Here is a 27,328-nt window from a genome sequence, read left to right as displayed (position 1 = left end):
TTCCCTGTTCCCTAGATTCTACACTCCTCTCCTTGAAATCCGCTGTGAACAGTGGGGACCTCAGCGGTTCACTTAAAAGGACACATCTGATTGATCTGGACTATCGTGGGGGGGAGTTGGGGTGTGTAGTTTAATGTTATAGGTGGCGACATAACTGTAACCTGAAAGGAGCCCTAAAAATGTGTCATAAAGTTCTTAGTTTTTTCTGTTGGCAGATACAATTTAACATCATAGCCGACATAAATACATGATACTGATGTGTAACACTGTTTTCTTATTTTGTGTCCTGTCATGTCATTCCGAATTTTTCACTGGGGAACAACCCTATGATTTTATGAAGTTTTGAATTGTATGCTCTTGTGACATATGCGAGCAGAGCATCCCAGTTACTGTGCTGTGTGTTAATGTAGTGCTTAACATATTCACAGTCATCCAATTAACCTTTTCTGTCCGACCATTTGCTTGTGTATGTAAAGCACTAGTCCACAGTTTCTTAATGTGCAGCAACCGGTGTAACTGATTCATTATATCTGACATCAAATCTATCCATCAGTCAGCTATTATTGTCTGAGGTGTTTCAAACTTGAGTATCCACTGGTTCACCATTGCATGTGCTACTGTGTTGGCAAGCTGGTCCAGTATGGCTGTCATAGAAATGATATGTGAAAAATAATCAGTTATCATCAAAACATACCATTTTCCTGCTGGCGTTTGATCAAATGGTCCGGGCTATATTTGTCTCCGGTAGCCTTTGTAACATAATCCTTTAATGACTGAGCTGCTCCATTTATGCTCATGGTAAGCAGTTCTTTAAGTAAGCATCGACATCTTGTCTGCATGTTATGGCACCAGTAATTTTGCACTGCTCTGTATTCTGTTGCCCTACAACCAGTAATCCTGCTAAAATTCAATTGAGCCTTCCTCAATACTTAATTTAATATCAATACTTCATTTCATAATGTCTCTGGTGCTGTTATGTGTAGCCTGCATCTTGTCTTCCTGTACAATACTCCATCCACTGTGCTGAACTGTGGCTGCCTGGCAAATTGCTGACAGTCCGGGTCATTGCTTTGCACTTCATTTCATTCAGCCTCGTCTGTGCCAGCATGTTCCATGTTGCTTACTTTGCTGCTCAGACCATTTTCCCAAATAAGCTGTCTGGATGTGTATGGTTTCCTGACTCAAGGCACAACCTGAGACAAAATTGCTGGATTCACAGGACAGTATGAACAGTTTCCAGAAATCTTGAAAGGCATGAACTGGATTGGATGTTAACAAATCTCTTTGTTTCAGAAATGTTGCTTCACACTCTAGTGACCAGTGAAACTTTATCCCTTTCCATAACAATTTTGTGAGGGGTCTTGTAATTTCAGAGAATTTTGGGGCATATTTGCTATAAAAATATGATTACAATTGCTTTATTGTTTTGGATGTTGGAAAATTTTTTATAACATCAGCAAGTTGCGAGTTGGTGTGGTCCCCATTTCAGCCAATAATATGGCCCAAGTAATAGACTTCTTGTAAAATCAAATGGCACTTTTCCAGGCTAGCGGTTAGCCATGCTGCAAGTAGATGATCAAAAACTTCATATATATGCACTATATGCTCCTGGATATCTTTGAAGAATACAATTATGTGATCTAAATAACCAAACATTGCTTTGGTTTTAATACCCACAATTGCTGGAAAGTAGCTGGTGCTTTTGATGATTTTGATAACAACCAGGTGGGGTTGAGAATGCTGCTTATTGACGGTCTTCAGGCACTACCTCTAATTGATGGTATCCACTTCACAGGTCCATAGTTGTAAAATTTTGACATTGACCCAAATTATCATATGTTTCTGTTGTATTTGCCATTGGGTAGGTATCTGACTCTGTTTTCTTTAAGTAGTGGTAGTCCCACCAGAACCGATATGCTTTGCTGCCATATGGTGATCTTGAAGCTGTCGATGTATTAAGTCTTCCATGACAGGCTGTAAGGTTTGTGGAACATGATACTTTTTTTTATAAACAGGCACCTCTTTTGCAGTGGGTATATGATGTTGAGCTAGTGGTGTGGTAGACAGTGGGCCAGGAGGATAAACAACCTGGTATATTCTTCTAAAAGTCTGTCCATGTCCTCCTTGTTCTGTCCCTCTAAATGTGCTATTTTATTTCTCAGTATGGTCAAGCTGCCACACTGTCCTGGTGTTGTGTAATTTAATGTGGAATACTCGTCCAGTTTGTCTTCATGTAGTGCCTCTAAGTTAGCTGTCAGGGTACCATGTGGTAGCTGTACCTCCTCTGGGCTGAAGTTATCAATACTGACACCACTACTTCGCTTCTGTCAATTTCCTGTACATAAGATAAACCATGACATGCAAATCTTCACCTTGTTCAATTCTTTATTTTCAGGTAAAGGTACAACAATGCACAAATAATTCATCACCAGATCAGCACCTATATCATCCCAGGTTATCTTCCGAGTACTTTTTGGTATGCTATCCCGCAAGTTGATTTTAAGGGCCATTGTATGCAGTTTACATGGCTGCCTCTGGCCAAGTGATGGACCTTGCGACAGTTAGATTAAATTAGATTTACTTTCATTCTAATTGATCCATAATGAGGAGGTCCTCCAGGATGTAGAACATGTCAGAAAAACAATAATACATGACAGATATTTACAACTAAAACAAATAAGCTAATGTACCTTCCACAGGTCCCAAGTGGAATCATCATCTTTTTTTACACTATATGAAAGGATCATTTTATAATACCCATTTCTATCGGTGTATCATGTCACTTTGGCATGACCATTGGGAACAAACTCGGAGAAGTCAAACCTCTCCCAACAGCCTAGTTGATTTCCTCCCGGCCATCTCACCATGAGGAAGTAATGTTAGCTCGGTTGTGAATAGGGCACTGCCGCTTTAGTCACCACCACTTGTTGAATGGTGACCCTGCACCCAGCTGTCCTTTCTGTAGCCAGCCATTAACAGTCAGACATTTCCTGATCCTCTGCTCTTATTTTAGCCACTCTATTTTACGTCTCAGGGTCGGGCTGCTGCCCACTTTGCCGGACATTTTAATGGATGACGTGTGAGCTGTGGCCCGTGTTTTACAGTAATATGACAAAAGAGGTTTGATTTCTACCTGGTGACGCCGGTGTCTTGTCGACATCTTTTAGATACTCTTCCATAATGTCTTGACATATTATATTTGTTTTTTCTTCCTTTCTGTATTGGACCTCAAAATGGTATCTTTTACCCTCGCAGTCCCAGCATTCAATGGTTCTATACTGGGTGCTTATGACCTTAGATGTTTTGTGCCCTAAACCCTCATTTACTTAGATTGCTTTAAGGTGCTGAATTTAAAATTTTAAAAAAATATTTTTTTTGTTTATAAGGTAATAAACATATAATATAACTATTACAAAACTTGAAACTTCCTGGCAGATTAAAACTGTGTGCCCGACTGAGACTCGAGTTCGAGTCTCGATCGGGCACACAGTTTTAATCTGCCAGAAAGTTTCATATCAGCGCACACTCCGCTGCAGAGTGAAAATCTCATTCTGGTATTACAAAACTTATTTGCAATGAATACATTACTGCACTGGAATGGTGCAGAAGTTAGATTTGAAAAAAATCAATTGGTCGAAGTGGTGGGAAAGGGCAGAAATAAAAAGACTGGGTGTGGTGGTGGAATGACAGCTGTGTAGTGCAGTAATGGGAACGGGGAAGATTAGTTTGGATTATGGAGAAATGCAGGAACAGGTGCAATACTGGTCCTAGAATTTATCTTAGAAGATGACTTAAAGGAAGGTAAACCTATGTTAATAGAATTTTTAGACTTGGAGAAAACTTTTGACAATATTGTCTGGAATACATTGTTTGGAATTCTAACAGTAGCGGGATAAAATACAGGAATCGGAATGGAATGGAATGGTTGTACGCAATATGGAAGTTATATGAGTTGAAGGTCGTGAAAAGTAATCTGTAGTTGAGAAAAGAATGAACCAAAGTTGTAGCTTATTTCTGGTGTTATTTTGTCTGTACACTGAGCGAGTTGTGAAGAAAACCAAAGAAAAATTTGGAATGGAATTAAAGTTCAAGGAGCAGAAATAAAAATGTTGAGATTTGCCACTAACATTCTCATTCCATCTGAGACAGCAAATGACTTGAAGGACCAGTTGAATGGAATGGATAGTGTCTTGAAAAGAGGCTGCCAGGTGAACATAAACAAAAATAAAACAAAGGTAATGAAATGTAATTGGATTAAATCAGGTGATGCAGAGAGCATTGGATTATGAAATGAGATACTAAAAGTATGAGATTAGTTTTATTGTTTGGGCAGTAAATAACTGACTGTGGCTGAAGGTGGGAGGATCTAAAATGCAGACTGGCAACAGCAAGAAACCCATTTTTGAAAAAGATAAATTTGTTAACAGCGAGCATAAATTTAAATGTCAGGAGATGGAGTGTAGCCTTGTACAGAAATGAACTGTGGACTACAAACAATTCAGACAAAAAGAAAAGAACTTTCTGAAATGTGATGCTACAGAATAATCCTGAAAATATAATGGGTAGAGTGACTAACTAATGTAAATGTACTGAATTTAATGAGAAAAAGAAGAAATATGTGCCGTAACTTAAGTAAAAGAAGGGAGTGATTGATAGGACACACCCTGAGGCATCAAGGAATCATCGGTTTGCTGATAGAGGAAAGTTTTTTTTCTGGGGGGAGGTAGAAATTCTAATGGGAGACCTAGGCTTGAATACAGAAATCAGATTCAAAAAGATGTAGGCTGCAATAGTCAGGCAGAGATGAAGAGGCTAACACAGGGTAGATTAACATGGACTAAAGTCTGCAGACTCAAGACCACAGCAACAACTACAACAACAACACAGATATTTCTTCACAGTTTTATTAAATGGTGTCTGTTCAGTATTGAAGCATTCACCTACCTCTCTTCTCCTGAACTGTATATATTTTCACAAATTTTCCATTTTATATTCAGAAATACTTTAGGGATATACTTCATATCTTGCTGTATCCTACTTCTCTACATTTTTGGGCCCATTTTTTTCTTTATTCTTCACTCTTGTCATATCTTCATGGTCTGTAGAGGTTGGTCTGCGATGACTGACAGATTTTCAGTGTCAAAATTATCACCAAGATTTTTTCATGTATTAAAAAAAAAGAAAAAAAAACAAATAAACTTTTATTTTGCATCATTAGTATACATAGAAAAATGGCTGATAGGCTTGGTATTTGATTTCAAGAAATTAACTTTTAATAGTCTGTGTGTATACTTACAGGAAGAGGACATATGCAATGTTTATAACTTGCAAGAATGGCTCTGTATAAGTGACATCCGAAAAGGGAGCTGCTCACATATTGTGAGAGCAATGAAGAGTGTAAATTACCTCAAATCTCCACGAGGTCGTTCTTTTCTGTCATTTGCAATGACACAGGATGAGAAGCTAATGGAGGTAATTAAACTTGAAATGAAAAGTTGCTCTTTCGTTATTATTGATAGCAGTAGTTTTCTCAAAATCGGTAACATAATAAGCTTTTACTTCTTGATTTATAATTGCTTTGTGTGTGAATGTCACTTGTATGTTGTAGCCAGTCATTGGTGTAGAAATCTGTGTGTACCGCATTACAGTGTGGTAAGTTTAAGGGGCTGGCTTGGTACACAGCACACTGTGGTAATACATACCACTCCAGAGGATTATTGTGTATTCTTATGGCTTTGTAGTTTGCGAATGATACTCGAAACCAAAAAGTTATAAAATGAAGTGTTGAACGTAAAGGCACAGGGATTCTTGTGAGCAGTGGACATTAAGCTAGGGGAAACCAATGAAATGTTCTTTTAAGTTAATTCTGTTGCTGATACCAAATGTTGATGGAAGGTCTTGGTGTAGTGTGTTTGATGTATATGTGAAAAATCAGTATATATGTTATTAATTCAACTTGAACTCCATATGTTATTGGTTGAAGTGAAAAATGTGTTGTAGCTTTTCTCATTTACATGCAAGATTCGGTTAAGAAGCAGTCTGATTAACCGTAAAAGATATCACAATGAAGTGTAAAAGGTAAAGAAGAGTTAATTACATAGAATATGACATATGTCAATACAACTTGTTCCTCAGCCTGTTGGCTCTTGTCTTATTATAGTCTGATGTTGCTATTACATACTAAACTTGAGATAATTGCATTTCAGTGAAATTTTGCTGGCAACAAGGCACCAAGCTAGCACACATGTTAAAGAAGAATGATAGCTTTATAGAAACTATTCACACTGATTTATGCCTCCACTGCAGTATCACACATTGTCACTCGCTGTAGATTGCATTTCACATTTTTGAGGCTGATGGCACTTTGACTGTGTCTTAATAGTTCATTTGTTTAATCTTCTTACCTCAAAACTGGTTATACCACTTCTGACCTTGACAGAGTTTTGTCTGATATTGTACTGCCAATGTCCTCTAGGTTTCCTGTTCAGCTCTGCAAGGAATTTATTACACAACACTGCTTGACAGTACTACACTTAGTATTTGTAATGCCTTGTCCATTTGCAATTCCTTGTCCATGAGTGCACTTGAGATGCTAGGTCGCTCCTTATGTTGCAATGTATGATATGAATTTGAGTGTAATTTACAGCCAAAATTGTTTGTTTTGTGAGTAAAAACTTTGTTGATTATCTGGATACATAAAATAAAAAAGCAGTAATCATACTATTTTTGACATGTCACTGAAGGAATAATTATGTTTTTTAGCTTATGCAAAACTCAGAGATCCCAATATGAAAACCCGCATTAGACAAAACAAGTGCTACAGCAAACAGGAAAATAAATGGTAGAGGGAGAGTATTAAACAGTGGAAAGTCCAGGATGGAAAAATGACAAATGTTGTGAAAAGGATAGATTGCTACTCACTAATATAGGGGAGATGTTGAGTCACAGACAGGCATAACAAAAAGTCTACTAAAAGTAAGCTTGCAGCCAAAAGGCCTTCTTGTGAAGTAGACAACACACGCGCGCACACATGAGCGCCCGCGCGTGCGTGCGCGCCCACACACACACACACACACACACACACACACACACACACACACGATGCCTCTTGGCTGAAACCTTAATTGTTTAACAGCCTGTTTGTTGTGCTTGCCTGCAATTCAGCATCTCCACTGTATGGTAAGTAGCAAGAGTGAGAGCATTAAAATTTAGTTGTTAAATTCCAGATCTTTTGCCCAAAGTCCCAGATCTTGTCTCTCCTAGGAAGCAGCCTCTCACACACGCTAGGAACTGCTTTGGCTGAAATTCAAAGCAGAGAGTAGGGAAATTTTTGACAAAATGTGAAATGTGTGTGGGAAAGATAGAGTAGACTCCTCAGGAGGAAGAGTGTTTATATCAACAAGCAGAAATGTTAGGCCTAATGGTGTCCATAATGAATCTGATTGCACTCATATGGACAAAGGTAATCATGGTTGAGGGTCTTAGATTAATGACTGGATTTTTCTGGTGGCCACCAGGTTCAATATTATAAGTATAACCTTACAGTTGTAGATTACCAAAATTTAAACATATATGTACAATATCTTCTTACTTTTGTCTGATACATACTTCTGATTACAACTTTCAGCTGTCTGCGACTGTACTCATAGTTGTCAATAGTAATACAAGAGGTTTGACACTATTTTTAATGGTGGTATCCTACTTGACTTTAACACACTGTCACAAACAAAATTCTTCCAGACAGAGCAAAAAAGATTCGTGTGTCTAGTCTGTTATACTGCTCATACAAACAGATGTGCCTTGACCAGAACAAAGGAAAGAAAACTGTAATGATAAACAAGTTATGGTGGCAATGCTCTGATGATTGGTTAGGTGTTCAAAATTTTTGCTTTCGGCATCTCACTAATAGTGCGTTGTAGCTGACTGCTTATAAAAACACAGTCTATTACATTTTCTGTATTTTACTTATATCTACAGTTTACTCTCACGATGTAGTTTGAACTCTCATATCTATAGATTTCAAAGAAAATTAAATCCGAACAAATTTCTTCACAGACATTCACATTCTGTACTGTATCTTTAAGATGTAACAACTAGCTTGCAATGTGCTACATTTTTGCAGGACCTACACAGATCCTGTAAGTCCCACTTATCTGGCTGCTCTCAGGCAGAGTCAAGAGCTTATGGCCTAATATACTTAGAGGCATGGCGCACCGTCAGTGTGAAGAAAAGAAAGGTGAGCCATTTACCATTGATTTCATCGTAGTTGTTATTTCCATAGCTGTATTTTCTATATTAATGAAACAAGAAATATATTACTTGAGTTATCCACTGATGCTTGTCAGAACATGATAGCAATAATAAAAAAGATGTTCTTATTCTCTCTCTCTCTCTCTCTCTCTCTCTCTCTCTCTCTCTCTCTCTCTCTCTCTCTTTTGCTGCACTTATCTAATAGTTACTTGCTTTAAAACTTATTTCATGTGGCTGCTTAGTATACATTTGCAAACACCAGTGAGCAGATTTCCACTTGCGGATCATATCTTTGAGTCAATGGCTAGAGAATCCAAAAACTGGTCAGCCATAAAATAAAAAGGAAAGTTTTTCTCCTTTCTTATTGTAGCAATATATGCACATTCATATATGTCAGTGTGACATGGTCACAAACAGAATTGTATCCACAGTAAGTTACTGTTTTTGTGCTGTCTTCAAGTGAATGTGCCATTTGTGTTCCATGGTTAGACTGGAATTGTCCTTAAGAACTGCATAAAATTTTGCCGCCTGAAACACGTTAAAGTAATTTTCCTGGTGGCTATAAGTTTTTCCATTCAGTTTTGACTGTGAGTTAGTCCAGTGCTGAATAAATTTATATATTGTTATAGACTGATTGTGAAAGGATCCCTTACTTGCAAGAATTGCAGGGAAAGTTTTGAGAAAATTGTAACACACTGACTCCATCGCAGTTAAGAATCTTGACATTGTACTTCACTGCAAATCATGACATGGAATTTCTTTGGTTTGAAGGGTCATAAGTTAATTTCTCATTAATTATATCAAAAGGATGAGTCATTGCAGAAAACTAATTAGTTTTCTTGTTAGTTAAGTATGTGGAGAGAACACACGTTTTTTTATCCGTGCCGTCTGGATTTTAACATTCCAAGGTGAAAGTACAATCTTGATCAGAATAAAGGAAGTTAAGTAACAGATTTCAATGCAGCCTCAGTAATTTGAAACTATTCGCAAAACATACATATTGCAACTATGACAGATTTGTTCATAAATGATTCATGAAATAACTGGTTTCAGCTATTCAAAAACATAAGGTGATTGTTTGAAAACTAAACTCAGCTATCTAACTGCTTCTTAATATTACAACAAGTCAAATAAATTGTTTGAGGATACTGTCTTTCTTTTTCAGTTACACACAGCGCAATTTTATCTGGACCATACAAAACAGAACATTGAGTGTCCATTAATTTTGCACATGCAGTGAGGCATAGCAGTTATCATGCTGCAGGTTACCAGTTCAAGCCCAGCCACAAGCAATGATTTGTTATTTATCATAACTGAAAGGTTTTTGAAATTTCTTGTGTGTGTCTATTGTGGGATATTCAGTGTTCATATAAATAACAGCATTTTCTGTCCAGGAATTGAGTTCTGTCAGTACAATGATGTTTGTAATAAACATGCTTTCAGCACTAAGTATTGTACTTCAGTAAAGATCCTGCTTTCAGTTTTGGAACTGATTGTGGTTACGATATGAAATTGTTCAATGTAGACACTAGATACTTCAAAATATTCATATCACCATGGTTCCAACCAGGCAATGTAAAAGCCATTGCCTACACTGACAGGAACTGGAATACAAATAGTACATCATTCCCAAGGTCTTTATATTCAGAAAACCAATGGATTCTGAAACAGCAATAAGTCAGCTGCATATCAAGCATCTCAGTGTTTTCCGGAGACTTTGGTCAGGACTGAAACGATTTAAGTGAGTTGCTGAATACAACTGTTGGGATGACTTGTTTGGCAAATGTGTACTTGTACTTGGATTGCGCAATCTAGGAGTAGTCCGAGAACAACAAAGAGAAACTCATTATCTGTAATGTATTCTGGATCGAACTGAAGAAAACATTTGGTAACAGTCAGCAGCAAGTCCACATAGCAGAAGAACAATTGAAGAACAGAGCCCAACGTCATTGCGAAACTACAGTGTCATACATGCAGAATGCTGTGACCTTATGCCACATCATAAATCCATATATGACAGAAGCCAGCAGACTCTCACACTTGATGAAAGGAGTCACAGAAGACATATACCAAGGAAGGATGTCATGACGACAAGAGGAATCATCAAGTAGTATCAGCGAAAATGGGGGGGGGGGAGTAGGCTGTGAGAGGGATATGACCTGTCAACTGAGATCCGTATGACAGGTGTGGAAGACCACCATTGACCTCGCATCTCTCATATGCCAGATAGTAAGAGAAGAGATACAGTAGTTTAAGGCAGTTAGAACTATTGGACTGAGTAAGCAAGAATAAGAGCCATGAATGTTGACCTCATATGTCAAGATGTGAAAGAGTAGGTTGAAGAAAAGGCGCATCAGTCTTTAGTCCAGATTTCCTCCACCAGCTAAACTTGTCTGGAAGAATAGGTTCGGACTTAAGCTTCAGCAGTCAGATGAGAATCCAGCAGCCAACAAATGTGGGTGCAATCAACTCCTCTGCCAGTACCCCACAGAATAGACATTTTCAGGACAGATGACAATCAACTAGTATGTTTCCACTGCTAACACTCCAGACATGCTCTCTGCTACTGCAGAGAAAGAAGGCGAGTGACTGACAACTTCTCTGGCAGATGTCAGTCATTGCAACAGCTCTATTCATGCCAGTCAACTGCAGATGGTTCAAGTCGCTCCATGGAACAAAGCACATTGCTGTACCCTAGTTGGGATCACTCCCCAACATACTGTAACTGTTCCCCATCGACACACAGAGGTTCTACCCACACTCCTAGTTCAGACTTCAGGAAAACTATACAAGGTGACCACCTTTGTTGGTGAGTCCGCCCCAAATGAAAATCCTACATAGAAGACAGTCACCAAGATATCAGTAATCTGATTGATGTCATCATTGCCAGCCAACCTTTCTTAGCAATAGGTGACTCACGAACTTCCTTTTCTGTAATGTCAAAAGCTTATTGTCACCAGCTAAAGAAGACTGTGTTTGGTGATACAAAAGTGATTGTCCTGGAAGTCACAAATAGTAAATACATCTAGCTGACTGAAACATCTGTTGCAAGAATATCTATCTGTGGCAAGACACAGCCCTTCAAATCTGTCATTTTGACAGAATGTATTCATAATGTTATTCTCAGACAAGACTACTTGCAGACATCACAAGTAATCATAGACTGTGGAAGATCAGAACTCTAGATTGAAGAAGTTATTCCAACAATCTCAATGGCAGTTTTTGCCATTGAAGACATTTTATCTCACCATCATCAATGAGATGAGTTCCAGTCAGCAATCCAGATGCTTAAATTTTGGAGCTTTTGTTAATTGCAAAAAGCTTGAAACTTTTGTCAATTGCAAAAAGCTACTCAGGCTGACAAAAGAAATTTCTGTGCCAGCAATAATCATAAGAATTGCAGGTGGTCAGGGAGAACTTTGGATCACTAATTGTCAAGAGCAGCCACAACTCATCCCTAATGGTATGTGCCTAAGAACAACTGTACCAGTCCATGAAGAGAAGCGTAGTACCATTGATGAAGAATTGTTCCCCACTACCACTATAAACAACACAGAGAAAGAAGTTACTGTCAGACTGCCAACAGAATCTGGCCTGATCGAGGAACAACCTTGATGAGTGTTAGCCATTCTTCACCAATTTTTGGATGCTTTCAAAACAAGAGTGGAGAAAAGACATACCAAATGGCCTATGGTAAAACACCATCTCAACATTGGGGGTCATCCATCAGTTAGCCAGCACTTGCATACAATGTTGCTGACTAAATGACCAATAATCTGAGAGGAAGTAGAGAAGCTGCTGCAGTATGACATCATTGAACCCTTAAAGGCTCTTTAGTTCTCTCCTGTAGGCATTGAGAAGAAGAAAGATGCAACACAGCATTTCTGTGCTGCTTAGCAACAACTGAACAGAATCACAAAGAAAGGTGGCTACCTGTTGCCATACATTGAGAACGCACTGAACTTCATGAAAGGAGAAAAGTATTTCTCAGTTATGACAATGCAGACAGGCTACATGTAAATCAAGGTTGATGAGGCTGCCTTCATAATTCCAGATGGCCTCTGAGTGTAAAGTTATGCCATTTGGACTGTCAAATGCTCCCGCTACTTTTGAACATATGATGGGTAACCTACTTCAGCATCTCAAGTGGATGAAATTTCTTTGCTGTCTGGGTGACATAGTCTCCCTTTCCCCTTTGAAGACATTTGCAGACTATCTAACCCATCAGACAACTGTGTTGTAGTGTGTTCAAACTGCATGCCTCTGCCTGAAGCCAAAAAAATGCCTGCTCAAGAATTAAAAATCTAATTAATGGTGGTGGACTCTGTCTGGATCCAGCAAAAATGCCCAGAGAAAATAAGAATAGTCACAAATTTTCTGACTCGGCATGTTCATGATGTAAAAACTTTTCTTCAAATATGCTCTTACCACTGACGTTTCATAAAGGATCTCTGTTCTAAGGCACAAGCCTTCCAAGAACTACTGCAGGGAGATGCCAAATTTTCCTCAAAAGAGGTCTAAGAAAGATCTTTTCTTGTCTTTAAGGAGGTGGCAACATTACCACCAATTCTAACATCATGTGATGAGAACGCTGAGACAGAGTTTCACACTGATGCTAGCGGTAATGGGATAGATGTTCTTGTGCACATTCTGGGAGATTCTGAAATGGTGTTAGCTTATGCTTCCAGAGTACTCTCCAAGTCTGAAACGAATTACTGTACAACTGAGAGTGTGTGTCTTGCAGTTATTTGAGCCAGACCATCATTTTGTATGCTGGCTGACTCACTTGAAGGCCCCATTGTGTCAGCTGATGAGGTGGGCACTGAGGCTCCAGGAGAATGTTGTCACAATGGTATACAGAAATTGATCCAAACACAAGAAAGCTGACTGCCTTGCAAGGAGTCCTTTGGCAGAACACAGTAGTGTGGATAAAATCTCAGATATCATTGAGTTAAATGACATTATTACTGAGCAGATGGGAGATCTAGAATTACTGAAAACCATAGAAACTTTGAAAAAGGAGAAACTGACCAAAGGTGAATTCCAGTTAATAAATGGAATGTTGTATAAGAGGAACTATGATCCAGTGGCACAGAAATGGTGCTAGTTATTGCGGTTCATATACAGCCAGCTATCCTGAAGTTTTTCCCCATCGTACCTACAAATCGGTTGCAGGTAATGGAAGTATGCACTGCACTTAACGCCAGGGCATTTGCTATCAGTTCTATCTGCAGCAACACCATTTCACCACAGTGGAATTAATATCCTGGGAAAGTTCTCAAGGTTGACAAATGGAAATCGATAGATAATACTGTACACTGCCTACCTCACATGCTATGCTGTCACCAAAGCTGTGCCAGCTGCTGCACCTTTGGAAACTGCAAGGTTTCTTGTAGAAGATGTCATTTTGAAGCACAAAGCACTCCATTGATAATCTCTGAATTTGGAACAATGTTATAATCGAGGCTGGTATTAGAGGTAATTTCATGTTATGTCTCATCCACGGGATGACCACTGCCTACCTCTCACAGACAAATCGCTTCACAAAATACTTTAATAAGATATTGGCAAATATGCTCTTGTTGTATGGCAATGTCGAACAGAGAGAATGAGATACAGTAATGTGTGTTGTGATATTCATGTATTACACAGTGAAGAACGACACTGCAGGCTTAGCTCTGTTCTTTCTGCTCCATGGTCACGAGTTAGAAACAACAAGGGATACGTGTTCCCATTTCACTTGGGCAACACTCATGATGACTCCATGAAATGCCTCATCACAAGGGTGGAGGAAGCATGCTTTCATATGGACCCTGGACATCCAGGAAAAGGGCTGAGAGCACTATAATACCAAGCACCAGCCAGTGGGATCTACATCTACGTGATTACTCTGCAATTCATAACTAAGTGCCTGGCAGAATGTTCAATGAAACACCTTTAAGCTTTATCTCTGTTTTGTATTGTGTTAGTTACACTTAGGCTTTCCCCACTTTAAACCAACTGACCACCAACTGCTTCCCTACCATTCACACTAGGGCAGGGCACAGGAGAAATGAACAATTAAATCAGTGTGGGAGACTTGGTTCAGATTTTTACAGCTGTGGAAAGTGGGACTATCAGAAAAGTTACTAGAACACTACTTTGAGCCATATCTTATTCAAGTCGAGGACTAGGTCACTTCATCAAGAAGACAAAAGCACAGCAATGTTGTCTGCATACTTTGTATGAAGCCCTACTATTTTTTTTTTTTTTTAACGTTTGAAGCTGCTTGAAACTTCTAATATTTGTAATCTTTGTATGTTCTGGAATATTTAATCTTTGTATAAATAGTAGCATTTTCTTTCCAGGAGTCAAGTCAGTGTATATACGACCCGGGAGATCTGGGAAAAACCAGGGAATTTTTTCATCTGGGAGAAAACTGGTAAAAACCCGGGAATTTTTCATTCTTTTAGTTTTCAGTTAAATTTTTGTAATGTTGGCTGGTAAGAACCGATACTCTAACAAAGGATATTACTGTATCCCACTACTGCAGAATTATACTTCAACAATAAAACATAAACGAGATAAAAAAAATGAAAATAACTGAAATTGCAAAGGAAATGTGCCATATACAACAACTACACACAGTTCTCATGCAAGCCTCTTGTGGTAACCACAACCAACAGCGGGAATGCCTTGAGCTGCGGATCGGAGCCGCCAGGCGGGGAAGCCGCCAGTGGTGGAGCACGCACCACCGGGTAAACACAGGACGAGTCGGACGACAGACCAACGACAACTGACAACAACCGACCACGACCAACTATGAGCGACACAACAAGGAAGAGATAAACATCGGAAGCTTGTGGAAACCACAACACCAAACGTAAATCCACTCGGAACCAGAGCCAGGCAAATGCCAACAACAAGCAACAACCAGAACGCAGTACCGCCGAGATAGAAACGAAATCCAGAGCGAGTACCAGACTGGCTGGACTAGGGCAGAGCGGGTCCCTATATACGAAACCGGAGGGAGCGGCTATTGGCCGCTGTCTGCACGTGGCTTAGCGGTAGCGCCCTCGCTGCGCGAGAGCCGTTGCGCGGAATAGCCGCCGCGAAGGCGGAGCCCTCTATGGGCTGACCACGTCCATTTGTTCTGCCGCGTGTTCGATTTCCGCAGCGGGAGGTACTAGACCTCTGCCAACAGCAAAATGTGTCAAAAGCTTTAGGAAGACTATGCAGTGCTTCATAACAAATTGCCTCCGATGAGCATGAAGTCACAACTGTTTACATTATATTCGTTTTAGTAATTACGAGTGGGCTCATGCGCATGCTCAGTTGAGTCGCGTTTGAGTAGTAGATTCTCCCGCTTCTTGCTAGAGGAATGTGGCTGTTGGCTGTGCAAGCAAACACAGCAAGCAGCTAGATGCTATCGGGAAAAGGGGGGCACCAAATTCACATTCTCGAGGAAAAAAAACTTGTGTTCACAAAGTGCCTAGCATCTAGCGCACGTTGGCCTATCGGTTATTCATATTATTTTGAAACACATCCCTGTTGGTTTTTGAACATTTTTGAACGCATTTTAAGTTGATTTCTGAATGAATCATTAGTTGATTTTTGAATGCGTGCATAGTGTGTGTGATGCCTCTGTCAGGAGAATCCTCATTGCATCTATAAATAAACTTTCCACAGACAAAAGGGGATGGGGCTATATGAGCTGAGCAGAGTAAAGCCAAACGGATGACAGCCATTTGCTGTCTGATTATGAGGTTGATTGGGTTTGCGAATGATCAGCATTGTTATAATTACTTGCAAAATCCTTAGATTCAGACTACCAGAACAGAAATAAATGGCTAACAGGAATAACGTGAGAAAGATTACATATTCTCTTCTCGGTGTATTCAAGAAAATGAAATTTTGACAGAAAATTTTTGTCCAGATCGCTACACTAGTAAGAACCAGTTGTACAGTCCCCAGCTAGTAGCCGCTTAAGTTCTAGTCTGGAAGTAACATGGAAAACGTGTTGTACGAACATGTAACAACGCCTAACCGGAGAATAATTGCGGGATAACTAAACTGGTGATTCTGGCAGGGCTAGTGAAGTTAATTGGCGAACAAATTTTGACAGTGGCAGGAATAGCTACAGAATTGGTGATGACAAGATTGTTTGTTAGAACGAGGAAGTAGAAGAAACGGGGACATCACACAAATTATAGAAGAATAAGTTGATTCCAGATTTATATAAAAATTTTGTAATACTACTTTTCGATCTCATGCTTGAGAAACTGGTGCGCATGAATGAAATGTGAAACTATTTCCTGACAAAAAGCTTTTTGCTTTTAGTAGGCCTAATAGGCATTTGATATTGGTACTTTGTGAGTTATATTTTGTCATGTTATAAAAATGACCATTTTTTCCAAAACAGTCTCGTTTATTAGGTGTGTGGTAGAAAATTGCTGCAATATTAGAAAGGCCTATTTTGTTTTATGTAGCAGACAGTGACAAAATAGACGTAATCAGATTGAGAAACCACACCAGTCTTGGGTATTATTTAACAACTTGTTCAGTATTAGATAATGACATTTCAATTTTTCATGAAGCAAAACGTTTGACTAACTTTGATGAGGTAATAGATTCTTTCGCAGAAAGGAAAGCACACCATGTAAAGTTGTAGCAAGATAGAGAGAAAAAAATGCTAGGAGCTAAGGATTGAAGAAATGTGTACTTTCTTGCTTCTCTCTTGTCTTTATTGGTTATGTCACACAAAACAGCAAATTATTAGCTAATAGGCAATAAGGAGTGCAGGTTTTCTGAAGAGTTCGTGTTCTCTCAATTACAAATAATCTCATCCGCTATTAATTGCGAGATCTTTTTTTTTTAAGAGGGGCAGGTTGTCAAACTGGCTGATGGGAGCAGGAGAGGCACCGCAGGACATTTCAATTTCCACTCTCCTGAATATAGTTTGATGGTATCCATTACAAAATGTACACGTTTCAATTTCACAGAGTGAAATACAGTGGCGCGTGACAGAAGAAATCTGTATGAAGAGACGTGGCACTGCATTTTGGCACACGTAAGACAAAATACTAGGGTTGGAGCTTAAATAGTGGCAACTATTTATTTACAACTGATGCAAAAGAGTTACATGTTTGCACCTGCTACTGTCCTGCAAAGTAGTCACCAGCATTGTGTAGAACCCGTTGCCAGCGTTGTGGAAGGCATAGTACACCGTTAGCAGACCCTGTTCTGTTGATGGTGCGAATAGAGTGGTCTAAAGTTATGGCGATCCTCGTGTACAACTGTGATGGTGTTATCCTAAGCCATCTGCGGTGGCCGAGCGGTTCTAGGCGCTCAGTCCAGAACCACGCAACTGCTACAGGCGCAGGTTCGAATCCTACCTCAGGCATGGATGTGTGTGATGTCCTTAGGTTAGTTAGATTTAAGTAGTTCTAAGTTCTAGGGGACTGATGACCACAGATATTAAGTCCCATAGTGCTCAGAGCCATTTGAACCATTTGTTATCCTAAAGCATTATGTTCCTCCACAGCAGACCGTCAATGCACAGTATTACCATTTGTCTTTGGAGCATCACCTGCGACCAGCTTTGTGAAAGAAGCGGCGACACTTCCTACGCAACCCACCCATCATTTTACACGACAAGGCGCATACAGCGCAAGCTGTGGCTTCTCTGTTCGGTCGATGGGACTGGGAAGTACTGTACCATCCACCATATTCCCCGGACTTAAGTCCTTGTGACCTTGATTTGCTTACAAAGATGAAGAAACCACTTCGTGGCATTCTCTTCAGAACTGTTCCAGAGATTCGACAGGCAGTAGACCGCTCCATTCGCACCATTAACAGAACAGGCTCTGGTAACGGTATACTACGCCTTCCACATCCTGGCAACGGGTTCTACACAACACTGGTGACTACTTTGAAGGACAGTAACAGGTGCAAGCATATAGCTCTTTTGTATTGGTTGTGAATAAATAGTTGCCACTATTTAAGTTCCAACCCCCATAACATGTCTTACATTTCCTCGAACACATATGTTTTATGTTTCAGACTTCTCAGAAAGATGTGCACTACAAGATGAACATATTTTTGAAAATTCGATTTTTTTTATTACTGACCCAGTTTGCAAATATCGTGGATCCGGGGCTGATGGGCAGAGCAGTCTGAGTTATAGTGGGTAGTCTTCACGTGACCCATGTTTACAGTTAGTGATTTTGATGTTTCCCCTTCGTTTACTCTCACGTCAAATGAAAACAAAATGGATATCTGTGGCTGGGAGCTATCAAGTGAATTAAAATAGATTCACATAAGTACAGAAAGCTAAAATATGTTATTAGCATTAATCACCTTGCAGAACAATGAAGTTATTTTTGTTTGTCTGCTAGAGAAATTTGACTTTTATTAACCTTTTCCGCAATGGCAGTCAATGTATTTGAAACGAAATGTTTAAATTCACAGTACTGGCTAGTTCGCTGCATTTCAAGTGCACGTTTTCATCTTCTAGCATGTATGGCATTGCCATAATGAAGAACCAAACATAATATAATACAGTACTGGTGCTCCAAGAAAATTTACATCCCGAAAATCACACTGAAAAGCTTAATGTCAGGTCAAGGTCTACTTCATTGCAAATCTGGACATTTGAATGTGCACTTTAACTATGCACTTGAAATCTGCACATTTTAGTATGGTTCACAAAATTCCAATGCTCTTGGAGTATCCTCTGATGTCGTGTTTCTTTTATGACATAAAGTATGATCTTTTAATGTTTTCCACGTACGTACATATGGGCTTCCTACATCATGGTAGCTGCGCAAGCACAATGACACCTGTTATCTGCGTTCTTTGGCAACTGCTGGAACAAACCTGTTTCTAACAGGTCGCGGGAAAATATTGTGAATGGTAGTTTGAAAAGTCTTACTTTCAAAGTAAATTTCCTTTTACATAAGTTGAACTATGTGCGAGAATGTACCATGAATTTCTTAAATCACAGAGCGTTTGACTCGCATTTAAAAATCAACTCTTTGATGACAAGCCATTTAGAATTTTGAACCCTGAAGATCAGACATTTATTTCATTATTAAACATTTTACTGGCACATTTGTGTGATGTATCTTAAAGTGTAACACATGCAAAAAAGATCAACATTATATGCGAAAGCTTAGCTTCTCTTGCAGCTTATTAACCTCAGAGACAAATATTATATGTGAAAGCTTTTCTTTTCTTGAAGCAACAGTATGTATGTTAATTTAAATTATTAACTTTCCCTGTTTGTTTGTTCATACTACTTAACAGTGATGTTGCTGTTGGCTGACTACATCACGTGTCCTTTGCTCTGAATATTCATTGTCATCGGCTGGCGAGATTACATGATATGAGCTATCACTGGCTTACAAAAGTGCATCGAAATCTCGATTTCAATGATTCAGAAAGTAACATGCAGTTTTTGGTGGAATTCTGATGTATACTTTCGTAATACGAAAATACACAGCGTACATGTTGCTGCACATCAAAGATATTTCCAAAATGTATCTTTTTCCCTGAATTTCGTTTTATAAAGTGCTGGGAAATTTTACGCCCGTGTATAAAACCATAATTATTTAAAGGATTGATAAGTTTTGCAGTTCCAAAGGAAAATATGTCATTTAACATGGAAAAAGTGTGTTTTCACCTGGGAGAAAGGTGTTTTTAATAAAGATGCTTGCAGTGCTAAGTGTTGCACTCTCCTACATTTGGATTTGGACTTGATTGAGGTTATGTCATGATAGTTTCTTGTGTTCTGTGTTAATTGTGCCAGGAATGCTTCCAGAAGGTACCAGTATCCAGCTCCAAAGTGGCCACTTTGACTTCGATTGGCCTATGCATTTACTTGTATGTACACAGCTGGAGCATGCCAGCTGCTACTGGAGTCCCATCTGCAACAACACATCTGCTCTTGTACATTCTGAGATATGTGATTTTGGGTTGTGCAGACTTAGCAACATGGACAAAGTGTGTCAGGGCTGTTTGTGGATCTGATACTTCACAAATTTGTCCAAGCACCAACTTTACCTTTTTGTATTTAAAATTTTCTTCTGTATATGAAGACAACTAGCAATGTTGTTGCAAAAATCCTTCACTTTGCTTAAAAGTGTAAAAGGTTACGGTAGTGTTGGCAGGGGGGGGGGGGGCATTAGTAGCTGTTGCAGGGATGACTGTGGAAAACCAGTTATAAACAGTGTACGTGCAAGCAACCCACACCCAGCAAATAGCTCATACCCGTAATCAACATGTTGTTAGTAGTACATGCTTACAAGTCCACTATCAGCAATTACTTTACCTCATTCCAAAATACCAGTACAGTCTTCTCTGTGGCTCTGTTAATATCTAACTGTCACACAAGAAAAATCAAAACACTTTAATGACCTAATCATACTGTATAAGCTTTTAAGACCAGTGTTTACTTCAGTTAAAATTTCCGGGCTGAGAGGCATAGGTCGATATATAAAGCTAGATCCTGTTGTGTAGTCTCAAAGTGCAGGAGACATCCTTAGAGGTAAAAAGGCACCAGCAACTTGAAAGACTTGCACTTTGTATGGAACCCATACCAAGGAGGACTAACAGGGTACATTGGACCTACACAAAGGGTAGCATGATTGATCACAGATTTATTTTGACTCATGAGTGCATCAAAAAGATGCTGGAAATACCTGAAGTGGCACACAATTGAAGATGGGTGTCAATTATCCTGCAGAAACCTGCTTACAGAATTTCAAGGACTACTGTTAAGTGAGGAATATATTAATCTACTACAGACTCTTTTGTATCACTCCTATAGGAAACAAACAACCAAAACTCCAGGTAGGAATATCAACAATATAGGGAAAGATAGGTTGCTACTTACCATAAAGAAGACACATCAGGTCACAGACAGACACAATAAAGATACTCACATAAAGCATTCGATCGTGCGCGCACACACACACACACACACACACACACACACACACACACACACAAAAGCAAGTACACCTAACACACAGACAGCCGCCAACTACAGCATCTGGCGTGAGATGCTGGAGTTGGTGGTTGTGTGTGTATGAGGTGTGCTTGCTTGTGAATGGTGTGTGTGTGTGTGTGTGTGTGTGTGTGTGTGTTTTACTGATGAAGGCTGTGGCCAAAAGCTTTATGTGAGTGTCTTTTAATTGTGCCTGTCTGCAACTTGACGTGTCTTCTTTACAGTAAGTAATAATCTGTCTTTTCCTATAGGAAACACGAAGACCAGATTAGACTGATCACAGCTCTTACAGTTGCATAGCCATTCTTCCTGTTCCACACATGTGAATGGAGTGGAAAGGAAATCTAATATTTAGCACTTTCTGCAATGCATCTCAGTGATGTGCAGTGTATGGTAACAGACAGAGTGGTAGATTTCTCCCAAAAAATTATTAAGGGTAAAGATGAAACTTAGTGCTCTTATCTCCAAAAGAAAACCTCTCTCTCTCTCTCTCTCTCTCTCTCTCTCTCTCTCTCACACACACACACACACACACACACACACACACAAAATTCATACTGGTGGGTAATTTCACTTATGCTATGAGTTAAATTAAAACTTTTCTTATAACTTCAGTGTGCTTCAGGTTTCTTAATTATAATAGGCAGCTGGTGTGAAGTTTTTAAATGGCCCTCCACCGTGCTCTGCCATTTTATAATGTCATTTCACAAACATATGTGTTAATGTATCAGTCAGTTGCATGACTTGCTGCAGTTTCTATATGGTGGAAAGACTCAAAACTTAGTTCATCCCAGTGTATAACATACTTTCTCTCAAAGAAATTTTATGCTTCACAAATATGAATGTAGTTGAAAGGATAATGACTGACTAGGAATACACAGCATCCAGTAAGTCTGTTGGGAGGAAAATAAAAATAATGGAGGAAAGAAGAGGAAGGTACGGGGAATAAAACATCCACAAAACTTGGGTTTGGGATGGGTGTTGGCAGGCTAAACTGTAGTACCCTGCTGCCAGACACACGATTAATACTCTGTGACATGTGGTTAATGGACATTTTTTAAACGAGAAGTATTGACTTCTTGAAATGACAACGTTTCTGCCATTGATTGTAATTACAGTTGGTACTGTACCTGCCCGAAGGTACTCACTTGGGTTTTAGCAAAATGCAATTTCATTACACAAAACATACCATTTCAGTGGATTTCAGATTTAAAGGCAACATTGGATGGGTGATATCCTTCACCAATGCAATTTTCAAGCCTTTGTTAAAAATTTATGTACTCGTATTTAAATATTTTGCATTCCATTTTTGTCATTTCTTCCTTGTTGCTTTCTTTGATCTGTGTGGAATTTGTAAGCACAAATGTATGATTTGAGGTACCGTATTTACTCGAATCTAAGCCGCACTTGAATCTAAGCCGCACCTGAAAAATGAGACTCGAAATTAAGGAAAAAATATTTTCCCGAATCTAAGCCGCACCTGAAATTTGAGACTCGAAATTCAAGGGGAGAGAAAAATTATAGGCCACATCTCCAAATCGAAACAAAGTTGGTCCATTGTAATATGAGACACAATTTAGGTCGAATGAATGACAATACAGCTACAGTAATTTGGTTCGAGTCGTAAGTTAGCAGTTAAGCTTTACCAGGTAGCCATTGCTATGCGTCAGGCGCTCCGTCCGTATTTATACGGGTACCCTTCCTTTTCCACGTGCTTCGTCTGGTTTGAATTGATGGCTTATTTTTCTTTGATCTGATAAACGCAGTTCTCTTTGTTAAAGGTGTTTACGTCACTCTAAGCTGAAAATGCGTTACTGTACTGTGTCATGCATTGTTTGCCGCATTCTGATAGTGCGGCATGGCTTGCTTTTGTGCGCGCTACCGCCGCTTAAAAAAAAGAGAGAGAGAGAGAGAGAGAGAGAGAGAGAGAGAGAGAGAGAGAGAGAGGAATCGTCTCATTAGCGAAACAATGGCAAGAAACTGCTGTTTGTTGTTACTTACACTGCTGCTTTCTTTGATAATAATCAACAAGAACCAAATAATAGACTGCGTATGATAGAAGATGTTCTGAACGAGAGTTTAGCGAAAATTTTTCTCCGTTTGAAAATCTTTGCAGGCGCCTCTTTAGTACACAGAAATTAGAGTCATCTTAGATTTAAAAATCTAGTCAATTGCCGTGCTTCATTTCTGACTGTATCACTATTAAGCATAAGAATAATACGATTATAAACATGACATGATATTTATATTCTTCCGCGTTTGCTGTTGTCTCACTCTAGTTTCGTAGTTTATTAGGCAGACCGGATTTAAATGAGATAGCAGCAAACATGAAACAATACATGGCAAAACGTTTATATGCGTATTATTCTTATGGTGATGAGAATACTGCATGTGATGCATAATTTATAAGAGTTCCTATTATAGCAACCATCTCTTCTCACAGATAGGAAAAAAATTCAGAACGTAGAGTTGGCCATATTGACAAACATCCCAAACAGTCTTGCCAGTCGGATTTTCGTAGTACATTGAAAATAGCTCGTCTTCCACCTTTTTTTTTAAATTTATTTACTGACGCAGAGGTTTTGGCGCCAGTATTTATCTTTGTGCCTACAAAGCATGCCTGTGTAGCGCTACATATATTCGACAGCAGAAGTAAGTTGTGGCGGCACCCACCAACTTTTTTCAGAATTTCCGCTGGCTTTGCACTCGATTCTAAGCCGCAGGCGGTTTTTTGGATTACAAAAACCGGAAAAAAAGTGCGGCTTAGATTCGAGTAAATACGGTATCCTCATAGAAAGAGCCTCAAATGGTGAAACCAGGGAACACTGGGGCCCGATGTATGTCATCAAAATGTGAAAAAGTCTTTCTGGATATGTGTGCCAAAGAGTTCAGTAGTAGTGGTGCATTGTGCGTGATTGGAAGAAAATATTTTTAATATGGAACAGGTTTAGATTTTTTAGTTGTGGAAATAAGAAAGTTCTGAAGATATGATCATGTCATTCATGGTGACTACAAAAATAAATACACTGGTCGATGATGCCAAAAGTATCTTGTCACAAGCACACTGTTACACTCTCAATATGGAGGGGTTTTTCACAAATCTTATGAGGATTCTCAGCCTCATCCTCAGAAAGAGAGCTTGCCTTACCTTCTCAATGTTTTCCAGGATTTTTACAGTCTCATATAGACCAAATGACTTTTTCTTTACAATACTTGTTGTTTGCAGGCTTAGAACTTTCCTGAGGATTGTATTGCAACTGGGATTGGTATCTTGAATGATTCTCAACCTCATCCTCAGAAAGAGTGCTTGCCTTACCTTCTCAATGTTTTCCAGGATTTTTACAGTCTCATATAGACCAAATGACTTTTTCTTTACAATACTTGTTGTTTGCAGGCTTAGAGCTTTCCTGAGGATTGTATTGCAACTGGAATTGGTATCTTGAATCCCTAGTTTGAAGTGAATGCCACATAGCCACTGTGCTGCTGTTACAGGCTAACATATGCAAACGTGGGATGTTCCATCATCCAAAGCAAGGCCATCTGACCTTTGTAGGCACAATATAGTCTGTGTTCCAAAAACATCTGCTTCCTGTTGCTCATCTTACACTAATGTCCTACATAATTTTATTGTTTCAGAAGAATTGGACATTACTAACCTCTCCTTCCTCGTTAATTCTCAACATATTTTTTTTTGTTGCAGCATATCGAAGAGCACTGCATCCGTGACCTGATGGAGCTTGCCGTGACGTTACCTCGAAAAGGAACTGAAATGAGCCCCTCTGGCTTAAATGTTCTGACATTTCTTCATGAATTCCATTCATGTAAAAGCTGTGATGCCATTTGTGAAATGCTTACATCTCAATATGATCTGTTCCTGTGGAAACAGCTTCAGGTAATTCTTGATGCTTAATGATAATCTTCCTGTATTTTGAGATTGACAGTCGTACAACAATTTTACGAGCAGCTACACCACCTCCTTTTTCATACAACCCCTTCATGTACTATCTAACCTTCCTTTTGCCTCCCAATCCACTTTGAATAGTAAACTGTCCACTTTAATATCTGTTCATTAAGCCTTAAATATCTACTTGCTGTCAAATTAGTAGACATTGCCTCTTATATCATGTGGATATTTTGATCTACTATCACTGAGAAAGTGGCATTTGTTATTTCTGATATTTGCTATATTTTTTAAATTAACTGTTAAAGAAAAGCACTGAAGTATGCGAAGAAGGTGGCCAGCAGAATATCTGGAATGGAACCTGAGTCGGTGGCATTATGTTCTCTTCACAAACAAACGCAGGATGTATCTGATACTTGATATCTACTAACGATGTGTGTGGAGGCAGTCAGGTACCAGCACACATTTCAAGCATGTAATCCTATGGGTTCAGCAGGGATGTGAGTAAGTCATGTTTTCCATGATTATCGTATACAGATGGCAGATGCCTCTCATCACTATTCAGTGTAATTTGAGGACTGTGTACTATTAGAGCAGCAGAGCACCTGTTGTTCAGTACTACAGTTAACATTTCAGAAGTTGGTTCATATTTCAATATGATAATTCATAAATGTACTGCAACACCTCTTGAGCCAGTTCATTTGATTGAGCATATTTGCAACTGGTTTAAACCAGCAGCACATCATCGCCTCAAGAGAGCTGCCATTAAGGTGTGGGACATTAGTGGAAATGTTACAGCCACGGAGTGGGCAGCACACAGGTTAATATCCAAGCATGCTACAATGTACGAGGTCGAGCAACAAGGTATTGAATGTTTCCTAACTGAAATTTTGATTTCACAGGGGTACATTCCCAAATAGATTCCCTTCATTTTGATGATGATGATGATGATTTGTTGTTGTTGTTGTTGTTTTATTGTTGTTGTTATTATTCTTGAAGTTTTCCCGACATACTGAATATTCTGTGAAGTTTCAGGATTGCAGCCGGATCATGTAGACTTCTCGCCACAATATTTTGGATGGTAGCCATGCAGCCATCTTCAGGTGAGTGCCCGCCACTGGAGACTGGTAGTTCACATTGTCGGCTTTATAGCAAAAAAGTTGTGGAAATGCATGCGCATTGGCAGCCGACATGCGAGCATCCTCTGTCAAAATTCTCACTCTCTGCAAATACTGTGACGTGCAGGTGCATGCGTAAAGGTGAAACTGCATGTCTGTCCTCTGTCGAAACACCCACTCGTGTCACTAAAAACAAACGTCAGATGTCACCAGACATTTCATTATGAATAAAACGTTTTCTCTCAGTAGAAATTGAAGAAATCATCAGGTCCCAAGCCATATCTAGTTGAAATTTATGAGATTTTTGCCGGAAGTATTTCCACATATTCTTTAATTACTTAATCCCAAAAGGATCTCACAGGGGGTAAGATTTTTGTGGCAGAATAATCCATAGAATATCCTATGGTAATAAAATCCTCCGCTATGGCTGACATACTGGGCTGCGAAAGGTGAGTGTGGCGCTCATGATCAACGCATCTTTCAGGTACTGTACGTATCATCTGACCTATATACACTTTGCCACACTGGCACGGAATTTTGTAAATACCGGCCCTCCACAGACCCAGATTGTCCTTTATTGAACCGAGAAGGGCACTAATCTTCGCCGCCAGCCAGAAGGTTACTTTAACTTGATGTTCCCTTAGAATCCTGCCTACTATAGAGGAAAGGCTGCCAACGTATGGAAGGAACTCGCACCTTATCTTCTTGGTACTGTGGGTGGTCACATTTCTTCTTCCTTTGCGCTGCACTAGTCTGATGTGGAGCGTAACCATTATCTTTGAATACCAACTGCAGATGTTCTAGCTCCTTTGTAAGGCTGTCTCGTCAGAAACAAGATGAGCCCGGTGCACCATCGTTCTAGGGACACCTGTTGTTGGTGTAGGGTGATGGTAGCTCGACGCTTTCAGATAAGGTCCGTACGTGTGGGCTTACTGTAGAAAGAATGACCTAATGACCCATCCAGTTTCCTAGTATCCAAGACATCCAAAAGTGGTAAGCAGCCATCCATCTCTATTTCCATTGTAAACTGGACGTTCTTGTGGACCAGGAGTCAGACTGGGAGTATTCTGG

The 27,328-nt window shown here is 39.4% G+C and overlaps 1 protein-coding gene across 1 annotated transcript in view; it reads left to right on the top strand.

Annotated features, from left to right (window-relative positions):
- The window catches only part of LOC126260642 (uncharacterized), a 166,255-nt gene that overhangs the window by 25,783 nt on the left and 113,144 nt on the right, over window positions 1-27,328 (top strand). The window contains exons 5-7 of the mRNA XM_049957980.1: window positions 5,299-5,472; window positions 8,123-8,236; window positions 24,939-25,130. Coding sequence (XP_049813937.1) covers window positions 5,299-5,472; window positions 8,123-8,236; window positions 24,939-25,130 — 480 coding nt within the window. The remainder of the gene's footprint in view (window positions 1-5,298; window positions 5,473-8,122; window positions 8,237-24,938; window positions 25,131-27,328) is intronic.

The sequence above is a fragment of the Schistocerca nitens genome, chromosome 5, assembly GCF_023898315.1.
Source record: "Schistocerca nitens isolate TAMUIC-IGC-003100 chromosome 5, iqSchNite1.1, whole genome shotgun sequence".
In the NCBI taxonomy this organism is placed as follows: domain Eukaryota; kingdom Metazoa; phylum Arthropoda; class Insecta; order Orthoptera; family Acrididae; genus Schistocerca; species Schistocerca nitens.
The sequence above is the reverse complement of the archived record's forward strand: the minus strand, read 5'-3'. Positions and strand labels throughout refer to the sequence as shown.